At 37.2% G+C, this 12,447-nt stretch overlaps 1 protein-coding gene across 1 annotated transcript in view; it reads left to right on the top strand.

The window, feature by feature from the left end:
- The window catches only part of USH2A (usherin), a 775,604-nt gene that overhangs the window by 630,043 nt on the left and 133,114 nt on the right, over window positions 1-12,447 (top strand). Inside the window, exon 56 of the mRNA XM_064383503.1 lies at window positions 7,593-7,700. Coding sequence (XP_064239573.1) covers window positions 7,593-7,700 — 108 coding nt within the window. The remainder of the gene's footprint in view (window positions 1-7,592; window positions 7,701-12,447) is intronic.

Below are 12,447 nucleotides of genomic sequence, written 5' to 3'. Positions count from 1 at the left end.
CATCAACCATTTTTTCTCCTTTTAAAACCTACCTATTGATAAAATATTAAGGCCGAAGAACTATAATTGATGGCTGCCTAGACAATATTTTTAAAATTCCTCTTTATTCCCAGATATTCCAATGTGATTGACAGGCACTAGGTCTGTTTTGTCACTCTAGTTCTTGCCATCCCCGTCCCTCTGCAATGTCCTCATTGTCTCGTGTTTGAGCAACATCAGATTTTGCTGCCACTTGACACCACATTTTGTTTTTAGAGAAGAAAAGTCTGCCTGAAAATGCAGAGAAGAAGCCTCAGACTAGTATAACACTGAACTTAAAAGATGAAAAGTGTTTATTAAAATATTCATTTAATATTTATTAAAATACTGTCACTAAAATAAAAAAATATATATCAAAAATATAATTAATATTGTATTTTGTTGTTATATTTATTCTAGATATACAATATATATAGATATATATTCTAGATATACATATACAACATTAAGACTATTATTTAGACAGCACCAAGGAAGGAGGGTCTTTTTTCAACTCTGAAAGAAGGTCTTCCTTTGGTAATGTCTAAATAATAGTCTTAATGTCGATGTATATCTGGAAAGAGAGTCTGCCAAAGTAGTAACTTGTTTAAGAAGGATGTCTTTGGATCAGGAAGATACTGGAGAGAGGGGCCTAAGCTATGGCCCAGAATTTCACATGAAATACAGAATTAATAACACACGTTAGCTTATAGCAACTAGTCAGAACTAAAAGTCATAAAGTGATCTTACTGTCATGTGCAATGCAAGAGTCCCTTTGTTTTGATGTTTGAATGTTCAGTTCATATGAGGTAGCAACTGAATTCATAAAGCATGAATATAGAAAATGAACAGCTCAAGGAGGGGCAAGAAATTGGCTTGGCTAAATGGAATGGGCAGCTGTTGAGATCGTGAAGGATGTTATCATCCAGAAAAGATGGCTTTAGCCTGTGAGCTCCTGAAATAATCCTTAATAAAATTATGTAAAACAAATTCTAATTTAAAGGTACCTTAGATGTCTGTAAAATAATTCTATGATGCCTTTGTGTATTAGTTTTGAACATGTACGTTTCCACAAATTATTAGATTGATCTGAAAGGTATCACTTAGTGATAGCCCAGGCAAGTGATGGCAAAAGGAAACACCATCATTATAGTGAAACAGCTATGTTGTCTGGGATATATACTCTGGGGTTCATTGTTGCACCGAGAAAGAATTCAGGACACAGACACGTGGGTGGGTTAAGGAGTGGAAAGTTTAATAGCAGAAAGGAGAGAGGAGAGCAGCTCCTTGTGCACGAGAGAGAAAGACATCCAAAAAGTGAGGAGGTAGTGGACCACAGAAGACTGTTATAGGCAGGCTGGAGAAGGCAGTGTCTGATTTACATAGGGCTCACAAGATTGGTTTGATCAGGTATGATGTTTACATAGTGTGAGGGGAAGGCTGGTCCCTCCACCCTCATCTTATTATGCATATGGACCTTCAATTGATTGGCTCCTCTTGTCTGCTCCTTACAGTACAAGTGGTTGACAAGGAGAAGGAAAGCTGGAGCCGCCATCTTGAACATATCTAGTCCTTAGTTCCTGCTGGCATTCACCCATGCAAGCGCCCAGCTTGCTTGCCTATGTCTGCAGCTTGACTTTACATGCTGCCCTTTGTTAGAAAATGATTTGAGGCTGCTTTTCACTAAAAAGAAAAAAAGCCTTACCGAGGGCTCCCATAGCTTTAACTATCTGCCTAAGTGATTTCTTCCTAACTTCTGTATCATTAGCCAAAGAAACTAAATGTGAGAGTCAGAGGGGCCAGACCACACAGCCAGTTTGGGTGAACTGGTGCCCAGACAGATGACTTACACACAGGATGGTTATTTGCAATACTTTATAACCACCTAACGAAAACTTTTTAACGTAACTCAGGCCTGTCAGTGCTTAAGCTAATCACTAAACAGGCTGATGGAGGAACTCACGGAATTACATATTCTTTAGGACTTTTTGGTAATTCTTCAGAACATAACAGATGACACTAAAGAATAATTGGCTAAATGTTTTGAAGTAGCACTTGCTATGTGAAATTATAATGGCTAAAGTGCCTTTTTTCTGACTATTAGGAGATTAAAAATTGGAAGCAAGCTGTTCTTTATAGAGTACATCAGATGTAACTTTCATAGACATGGGTTTTGTTTTCCAAATCATATTTTTATGAACTATAGGCAGACTTTTTGCAGTCCCTTTTAGCACACATTTATTCTTGAAAGTAACGTTACTTGGAAGTATAATTGTAATGAGTTTGGTTATATTATGCCTCTTTCTTTTAAAAAAAGAACATGATTCCCTGTAGGGAAATTCAGGTAATTTGTAGCCACAGTAATCTTCACTATACTGAAATGTTAAATACTTGGCTTTTCTCCATGCATTTGCCTTTCTGTACTCTGCAACTGCTATTTCCTACTCTTCTAATTCAATGCTGAGCACTTGAATGATGTTTTCCTCTCTCCTTCTACTCCTCGACTTCAGAATTAAGTTACAGTTGGGACGGTTCCTTTGAGACATCTCTTTATTTCCCTCTTCTCATCCTGATCAATTCATGAGTAGTATTCCGTTGGTGTGCCCTTTTCATTGCCTGCTGCTTATATGTCATATATATCTCGTTTTAAGGACTACCGATAGAGGCTTACTTAAAATGACAGCAAATTCCAGTTGAAATGTGTTCATTTTACTGAGTTTTACAGAGTCCTGTATATGAAAGGTCATCAGGTTCATGTAAATCATCTGTGCCTGATGGTAGCTGATGCTTTCTTACAGATTATCGGAACCAAGCCTATTAGTAATCCAATCCTCTAACAATATGAAAAATATAAAAACAAAAGATAGAATATGGATTTAAATTTTCTAAATTATGGATTTAGATATTGCCTTCCCTTAAATTAATCTGTAGACCTATTAGGCAGTCTATACTATCATGCCTACAGTTTATAGATATGGAAATTGAGGCACCTAGAGGCCAGAAAATTTCCTTGTAGTCAAGTACTTAGTAAGTAGGTAAGTATTAGAACCCAAATAGTTTAATTTCAGACTGTTCTCTTAACAGAGAACATGATTCAGTACTTCGCCACATGACTCATAATAATATTTAAAATGAACGTATTTAAATATATACTCCCACTTGGATTTTTTGTATTACTGAAAATTTCACTGGGCTTTGAGCTATTTATGTCATAAGGCTACAGAGCCTGACCCAGTTGCTCTGGGCCACATTTCTCAGTATAATTGCACAAGTTCCAATCCTGGCCTCACCCACCCCACCCTCCTTTTTTTTTGAGATGGAGTCTCACTACTATGTCACCCAGGCTGGAGTGCAGTGGTACGATCTTGGCTCACTGCAACCTCTGCCTCCCAGGTTCAAACAATTCTCTAGCCTCAGCCTTCCAAGCAGCTGGGACTACAGGCACGTGCCACCATGCCTGGCTAATTTTTGTAGTTTTTTTTTCTTTTAGTAGCGACAAGGTTTCACTATGTTGGCCAGGCTGGTCTTAAACTCCTGACCTCAGGTGATCCACCCGCCTCAGCTTCCCAAAGTGCTGGGACTACAGGCATGAGCCACCATGCCCGGCCCAACCCTTTCTTATCTCTGTGATCATAGGCAATTTCCTCCAACTTTCCGTGCCTTAGCTTCCTTATCTGTAAAATGAACAAATAACAGCATGTGCTGAAAGAAAGTTAGTGTGAGCGTTGATTGCGTTAATGCTCATGAAGTGCACAGAAGAGGGCCAAGTAGTAGTAAATGCTCAATAAACTTTTGCTAGTACATCATTTACGTAATGTTATAACTAACTTTTTTGAAAATAACTGCAATTCTCATAAAATGTATTTAATGTATAGAGTCCAATGAAAAGAGAATTAAAAACAGAACAACAAAAGCAAAAACATCCTGAGTTTTGTTTTTTGTTGTTTTTTTCCCTAATTTATAGCTTTTGTGTTGGTGTTTGAACTAAATTATTTTAGCATTTTTTTTCACTTTGTGCAGCTACAATGTATACAATTATGACTTGCCAATTAAAAATAATATTAATTTTAAAGAGCAGCTGCAATGGTTTCTACCATTTTTATGTCTTCTACATGCTGCTTAATCTTCAGAGGGAAGGCAACCACTGAGTAATTTAAATGCTGTTAACTGTGATTCTTATGTGGTGGGAGAACATAGAGCTTGGTGTTCTGGCTTGGGTCATTTATACTCTCTTCAGTCCAGGTGGAGTCAATACTAAATAAAGTACAAAGCTTGATAGTGGACAAATGACTGGCTTATCCAAGGAAAATGTAAGTTTTGTTATAAAAGCAGAAATAGACCCTGCATGGTAAACATGGCAGATGTGAAGTTGCCTGACACACATTAGCAAACATCATTTGAAATGAGCCTGACTATTTCTACCCTTTGCCCACATGGTCCTTTAAACTGACCAGCGTGGCTACATTTCAGGGACAGACACAGCTCTTGAGGACACAGTGCCGATGAATTAGAGTAAAGCTGCCATTCTCCCCATATTCACTTGCAGACGTGTCTCCCACTCTCATCCTTCTGGTTTTCAATCTTTGTCTCCTTTCCTCAGTGCACCATGTTGACTCCTCTTGATTTGACAGTATGCTTGAACTCCTCTGATTTCTCGACCAAGGTTTTCTGCTCACCGCTGTTTGCCATTCCTCCGTGATTTTAGTACCCCAGTAGCTTCAAGAGAAACATTCCTTCCGCCAGCCCTACCCCATATCCTGCTAGGTGAACCTATCCCATTTAATGTAAATACATGTAACAAACTCCTTTGGTGTACTTTTCTCCCTCTATCAAAAATTCCTAAGGTGCTGGATGCTCTACTGTTGTACCATCCCTTAACACCTGCCTTCTTGAAGTCTAGGCTGTAAGTAAAAGGGAGATCACTCAATTTGCTGCAGAAATGCTTTGTCAAGAAATGATAATTTCTATTTTTATATACATTAATTTTCCTCTTAACTACAGTCCTCATTACGAATACCCTCAATCCTCTAATCAACCTTAGCAAACCTTTGTGATGATGAGCTTTCCTTTTTCTCCTTAATGCCCATCCTACAATTTTTTTCAACAGTCACTGCATGTCTGAAATCAGACAAGCCGGGGACACTCAGTGAGGAAGATAACTGAGGCCCTTGTTTTGGTCAGAATATTTCAGAAAATTAAATAGGAAAAAATCTATAAAATATGTATTGCTCACAAATTATATTAATTTCTGTTATTAATATTCCGCAACAAAAAAAAAATCTCCAACTCAATGAAATCGATGTTGTGGGCAAGGATACCAATGCAATTATGAGGAAGGACCTTTTAGGTCAGGTCACATGGTGACAGACGTAGCCTCATATCCCTGCAATCCTTATGGGAGGCTGTGGTGGGCATGCTCTTCTGCAAGCAATATTTATTCAACATTGAATGCCTTAAAATAGGCACTATAGGGGAAAATGACCTCCCCGAAAGACTCACTCAGTGATGCCATTTCTACTCTCAAAGGGCTTATATTCTAAGTGGGGAAAATAAGATATTCAGGTAAAACGGTATCACACTGGTCAAGTCCCTTTTTTCAGTAGTGAGAGTAAAGGGGAGACCTTCTCAAGCTAAACGAGTTTGCCACTGCAACCTCTGAGTTTCAGTCTTCAGTGTTCCCTTCCATTATTTTGAGCTCTGCATTTTATAATCTTAACATTTTCCCATAGCTTTTATCAAACATAGGTGGCTTGTGTATGGCTTAGATCTTTAGTCATATTCTTCATCTGTAAATCAGGTAAATATCTAAATTATGTAAATCCTCCAAAGCAACCAAATGGAAGATTATAATCAAATAAGTACCTGCTTCTTATCACTGAATTGATAAGAAAATACAAAGGGCTCTGAAGCTAAATCTCAGAGCAGCTCCAGCTGCGGAACATTATTGCCTTAGCGGAGAACCCAGACTACTGCTCTCATTCTAAGTGAATGAGATTGGTAATTTTCTTCATTCATTTAACACACACACACTTCGCGCCTGTCACAGTCCTGTGGATATAGGTAGGCTAAGCAAAGTTCTTATTCTTTAGGAGCGTACATCTAGAGTGGGAGACAAATAACAAATAAGCGACATAGCAAACATCAGATTCGGTTGAAGGCTATGAAATAAGAAAATTGTATGAGGGGATAAAAAGTGATGGGTGGATTGTTTAGATAAAGTAGTCAAATTTTTAAAAAATGTAGCATTTGAGGAGAAATCTGCATAAACAAACAAAGTGACACATGAACATTTCTGAAGGAAGAGTCATTCCACCAAAAGAACAAAATATGTGAAAACGTAGCTCAAAATACATGAAAAAATAAGCATAACGATCATTGAATTCATACTATGACTTAGTTCAATTATTTAACAAATAGGCTAAGTCCTGTTGTTTTAAAAAACTATTTTCTTTCTCAGAGCTTTGGCATCGTTTGAATATTTGCAAGAGTCAAAGGAGAGATGTCTTGTAAGCCTCAGTATCCTCCTGGTTGAATGCTGCTGAGTTAAAGTTGCTTCTGCTAAAATGAAATACTACTTTGAGTATCCCATTTCATCTTCTCCTGTCTGCTAGATGCTATAATGATTCCCCATTTTGCAGATCAGTAGACCAAGGCAAAGAGAAGCTAAGTAACTCTAACAAGGTCACCAGCCACGCACAGAGCAGCGAAATCTCTAACAATATACAACTTCTATTTTAGATGGATTGTCATTCTTTTCTCCCTGAAAACTTACTGAACAATTACCATGATGAATCATATTCTGAATACGAAAGAAGTAATAAGTGCCATCTCTTTTCCAAATTAGCCTTAATGTACGTGTAAAGACAAAATCAACACATCTCAAAAAAGGACGAGTTAGGTAGAGTGCAAAGTTGAAAAACAAAAGTGTTGGTAGGCGTTAATATGAGCTAAATATGACTTGGGGCTAGAAAATGTTGAATCTAACATTTTTCTTATTTTCCTGCCCCCATTTGTATAAGAAGCCATTGCAGAGACTGGGATGGTTAGCCTGGAGAAGAGAAGACTCAGGGGGGATTTGATAACTGTCTACAAACATTTGAAGAACTGTCATGTGGAAAAGAAATTAGATTTGTTCTGTATGTCCCCAGGGGTGAAAGCGATAGAAAGATTTCATCACAATATAAGGAAGGACTTTCAAACAAAATAAGGAGATCTCTAAGGCTCTCTAAAGACAAAATGGGCTCCTTGGGAGACGGAGTGCTCTGATCGTACAGATGGGACAGCCTCTTCAATGACATCTTGTATTGGGAATCAAGAGAAGGGTGGATGATTCACGTGAATTTCAGGGTCTCTTCTATGGCTGGGAATTTATTAATTTATCAGTGATAAATGAAATTTTGCTCAATACTTAACCTCTAATAAAGTTCAAACTTTCTTTAAAGAGTGTTTTAGAGCGTACTCTTAAATGTTTTGGCCATCATATCTAAAATTCTGCATGTTACTTCTGGTGTTTAATTGATATTAAATAATCCTCTTGAGGCGCACTTAATTTCTTGCTTGCTTGCTTTTTCTAGGTCTCCAGCCATACACCAACTACAGCTTCACGCTTACGGCTTGTACATCTGCTGGGTGCACTTCAAGCGAGCCTTTTCTAGGTCAGACGCTGCAGGCAGCTCCTGAAGGTAAGGAAACAATATCCATATTTGAGGAAAGAAATTTTCACGTAGCATTTTGAGGTGGACTCTGTAAACTCCTTCATAACAAACAAGGAAGAAGCAATAAAGTTGATAGGTACAAAATAAAATAGTATTCTAGGTTCCCATTCTTCAGGCTTGATTCATATGTGTAGCTTCCCAAGGTCAGTTGGCTTTCAATTCTTTAACCTTTTTAGAGTTGCTTTTCTGTGGAAAGAAGAATTATTGAAATTTTTCAGAAACTCAGATGTTAAACAAATATTTTGAGAGCATCTAATATACAACAAGCACCATGCTCACTGCTGAAGTGGTTTAAAATATTCTCTGCCCTCAAGATTTACAATCAAGTAGAAGTGATAGGAGAAAGATCTTTACGAAGAGAGAAAATTTGAAAGTTGATGTTAAGAAAGAACAAATGAATAGAATGCTAAGGTTAGCCTGAAGAGGAAGAGATAATAACCCATCATTGACATCAAGAAAGGCTTTATGGAGCAGATGACTTCTGAGATGGACCACAAGAAACAAAGATTTTGACAAATGAACAGTGATGTACAGAGATGTACAACTAGACACAGTTTGAGGGAAAGTAAGATGGAATCATCACCTTAGAAGGCAAATTGGAAATGTCTATTACATTTAAATTGTTAATTTCCCATGATGCAGCCATTCTATTTTCATTTATACCAGAAACTGTGCCATACTTCTCAAGGAGGCATGCACCAGGATGTTTATTGAAGCATTTGTTTTGTATGATAGCAAAATGTTGGGAACAATTTTAATGTTTGTGAGTGGGAGAATTGCTAAATAAATTCAGCTATTCTCATATTGTGGAATTCCATGCACCAGTATAAAAGAGTGAGATGATCAGTTCATATAAAGAGGAAGTTATAGAACTATATTAATGTATAAGAACAAACTGAGAAAATGACATTTATTATTAATGATTAATAAATAAATGCATTTAAAAATCCAGGAAGTATATACACCAGCTGATAGCAATGGTTACCCATGTGTTGAGAACTGGGATGGGTGGTGTCATTTACTTTCAAAAGAAAAATATACTCAGTACCATGCCCTAGAGATCAACTATTTATTTTGTTAATCTTCATTACCTGCCTATTTTTTATATGGGGAAACCAAGGCATAAATAAGTTTCTAAACAGAAATACAATGTTAATTACCACCATAGACTCCTGAACTACTTGTCCATTACTCTTCTAATGAAAGGGATTGTTGTACCTCAGAATATTAAACCTGAACTTCCTACCAGTAAATGGGGAATAAAATGGAAAATTCCACATATGGGGCATATGGCTCCTCACCAGGAATTCACTAATGATGTTTTCTATATAAAGAATGTTTCATGTCAAAAAGCTTAGTGTTCCTTTGAAAGGAAGAAACCAGCAGTGGATTTTTTGGAAAGGTAAACTATCAAATGGATACTTTGATGATAATGGATAATTTCTAAAGGATCTATCAACCAGATTTGGCTGAAACTCAAGCCTGATAAAATAACAGAATCTCTTCTTCCATGTCTCTCTACCAAATTCATATGTTTAAATTCATTGAAAATATACATCTATTTTTCCACTTTTCCCAACAAAATTTCTTGAAAGGGCTTATATTTTATGACTTAAAAATTGTAGCTTTCAACAGTGCAGGAGAATGTAATATGAGAAATGCCCTTGATTTTTTTTTTTTTTTAACTTTATGTACCTTTCCTTTAACACAAATAACTATCCAAAGAAATAATAAACAAAATGGACTTTCCTCTGCAGAAGAAACATGGATTTAGGGCCATTTTCTGACCAAATAAGTGCCATTTATATGTAATCCATATATGAAATAAATATAGCTTAACTTGGGAACACCATAGCAATCACATTAAGTTCTATTGTTTTACTGTAAAGTGAAAACAAGTATACCACTTTAAATTATTCACTCAGATATAACTAATTATAAAATGACGTTTTTTAAATAAATCGGATATAATGTGTAGATCTCATACTTGAGTATTTTAAGTGGACATGGAGAGAATTAAAAGAAGTGTTTGGCCAGGCACCAGAGGCTCACGCCTGTAATCTCAGCACTTTGGGAGGCTGAAGTGGGTGGATCACCTGAGGTTGGGAGTTCGAGACCAGCCTGGCTAACATGGAGAAACCCCATCTCTACTAAAAATACAAAAAATTAGCTGGGTGTGGTAGTCCACGCCTGTAATCCCAGCTACTCAGGAGGCTGAGGCAGGAGAATTGCTTGAACCCGGGAGGTGGAGGTTGCGGTGAGCCGAGATCATGCCACTGCACTCCAGCCTGGGCGACAGAGTGAAACTCCAACTCAAAAAAAAAAAAAAGGTGTTTATGCATAGCCAACTCAACCTGAGCTCTTTTCACTTGCCTTTCATTTTCAATCTAAGAAAAAGTCAATGCACATTACAACCTCATTGATAAGTTGGACACAGGTCTGAACAGTTTTATCCTCATAGAAAACTATGTACCTGTACCTTTAGTCAAATATCGGGAAGATTTTGAATTGAATTATTACTCTTTTTTTTTCTACAATTACTGCCATCCAAGTGAGTTCTAATTCATTTTAGAGATAAATCATGCAAAATTGCAGGCATGCTTTCCTCTAGCATTGATAATGTGGGAAAGATAAAGGAAAAGAAAATCCAGTCTTTCTCAGTTTCACTCCAGATTCCTCTTCCTCTGCCCTTCTTTTAACATTTACATGCCCTTGGTTTCTCCTGTACTGTTTTCACTATAACTCCTAGACTCTTCCAAAATTCTCAAGTACTGGCTTTATCTCCTAATGAAGGCTGAGAGCTATACAAAAGCTCTCACCAAAGCTACTTATGGATTTAAATCCTGTGTATTTACTGGTCTACTACATGTTTATATTTAGATGTTTTTCAAAAACTTAAACTCAGTACTTCACCACTTAATTTCTCCCTCTCCACTCTACTCCTCAACCTTCTTTTCTTCCTCTCTCAAATACAACTACCCACCGATCACGTAAGCCCAAAGTCTTGATATCCCTGATGCTTTCCTTTCCATATGTAATATATAATTCTTCATACAATCTTACTAGTTTTAAATCTTAAGGATTTTTAAAAACTTGTTCTTTTTTACCATCCCTTTTACCACTGCCTTAGTTCAGATCCTTATAGTTAATAAGAAGAGATCTTCTCTGGATCCTCCTTACTAGGTTCCCTTCCTCTAGTCATTTTTCCTCTTTCTCACATCCCACATCCTGATTCTTTTTCCTCTTTTGACAAAACAAGAATATGTCATATTAGTCACCTCCATAAAGTCCTATTTCCTTCCAGGAAGACATACATCCATGTCTCCTTAGCAAAGCAATATGGACCCCTCAAGTTTTAACTTCCACCAGTTTTTCAAGGTTTTGTCTTCCCCACATGCCTCGCAGTGCACCGGCCTATACCAAGGTATGTGCAGTCCCACCATGCTTGACCATATTTCTAGAACTTTCTGTGGGTTCCCCTCAGCCTGAACTCCCTTCCCTTACATCCTCACTCAGTTAACACCTACCTTTTCAAAACTTGGTTCACGTATCTCCCCTTCTGGAAATCTTCCACTACAACCACCTACTTCCTACCCAGCTCCATGTCTCCACATAGTCTGTGTCAGGTTACCCCTTTCTAAGTGTTCTAACAGCTACTGTGCCTCCTTCTCTTAAAGCATGTATCATACTGGAGTACAACTTTTCATTGACTCATCTTTATTCACCATGATACATGAACTCCATGATGGGTAAGAGTAAGTCTTCATCTTCATATCCACAGTTCCTAATACAGAAAATGACACAAAGTTGGGTAGAATGATGAAGAAATTAACAAATAGTAAATAGCCCAGAATTAAGTGCATCCCTAACATCAGCTAATACAAAATTGGTTCCTATCACCAGATTTCAGGAGAAAAACAATCCACGATAAATGTTGGAAATTTTAAATTGGAATGAAGATTTGTAGGGACGTAAGAAGTGGGTAATATTGCATGCAACTCAAGATAAATTTAAAACAAATACAGTAGACGTGTTCTACTGGTCCTCATCGTGTAAAGAGACCCACCAAGGCTTAATTCTACCTTTCTCCTTTTAGCCTCTTAGCTAGTTTACCCCACCCCATCGTCCTAGATTACTTCTCTCTCTATCATTCATTTCTTTCCCTTGAACTGCCTTAATTTGCTCTCTTATTATATAGAATAGGTTTTTCTGGTTTCACCTGAGACTTAGGCTGGGGTTGCATGGAGAAGGGGATAAATTCTCCACCTTGGACTAATTCATATGTCTCACCAATGGTGAGTCTTACTCTAGCAACAATTTCTTGCAGTTGCCAAGATAACGATGTCCTCATATCACCGTGCAAGTAAAAATGCAGCACTTACTAGTTATGTATACATTTGAACTCCATCTTACCAATCAAACCAGTGGACAGGGAGTTGTTATCAACTTGAACAGAGCTTTTGCCAGCCTGTATAAGTATGAAACTCAACTTTTATTTAAAACTTGAAAGAAGCCCAAAATTGTGTTTCATTTTATTGTATTAGCTCCTCCACACTCACAAGTTTTATTGACTGGTTCAAATCAGAAACCAAGCAATAGCCTTTCTAGTACCTTGGTGAGTTTTAATACATCGTTCGAGGTAAAAAAGATATAACTGCAGGAAGCAGATTATGAACTAAGACTTTATCTTTGGAATCAACAAATTAATATCACA

Source organism: Aotus nancymaae, unplaced genomic scaffold, assembly GCF_030222135.1.
Source record: "Aotus nancymaae isolate 86718 unplaced genomic scaffold, 86718_ANA_hifiasm-v0.15.2.pri h1tg000032l_0, whole genome shotgun sequence".
Taxonomy (NCBI): Eukaryota; Metazoa; Chordata; class Mammalia; order Primates; family Aotidae; genus Aotus; species Aotus nancymaae.
The sequence above is the reverse complement of the archived record's forward strand: the minus strand, read 5'-3'. Positions and strand labels throughout refer to the sequence as shown.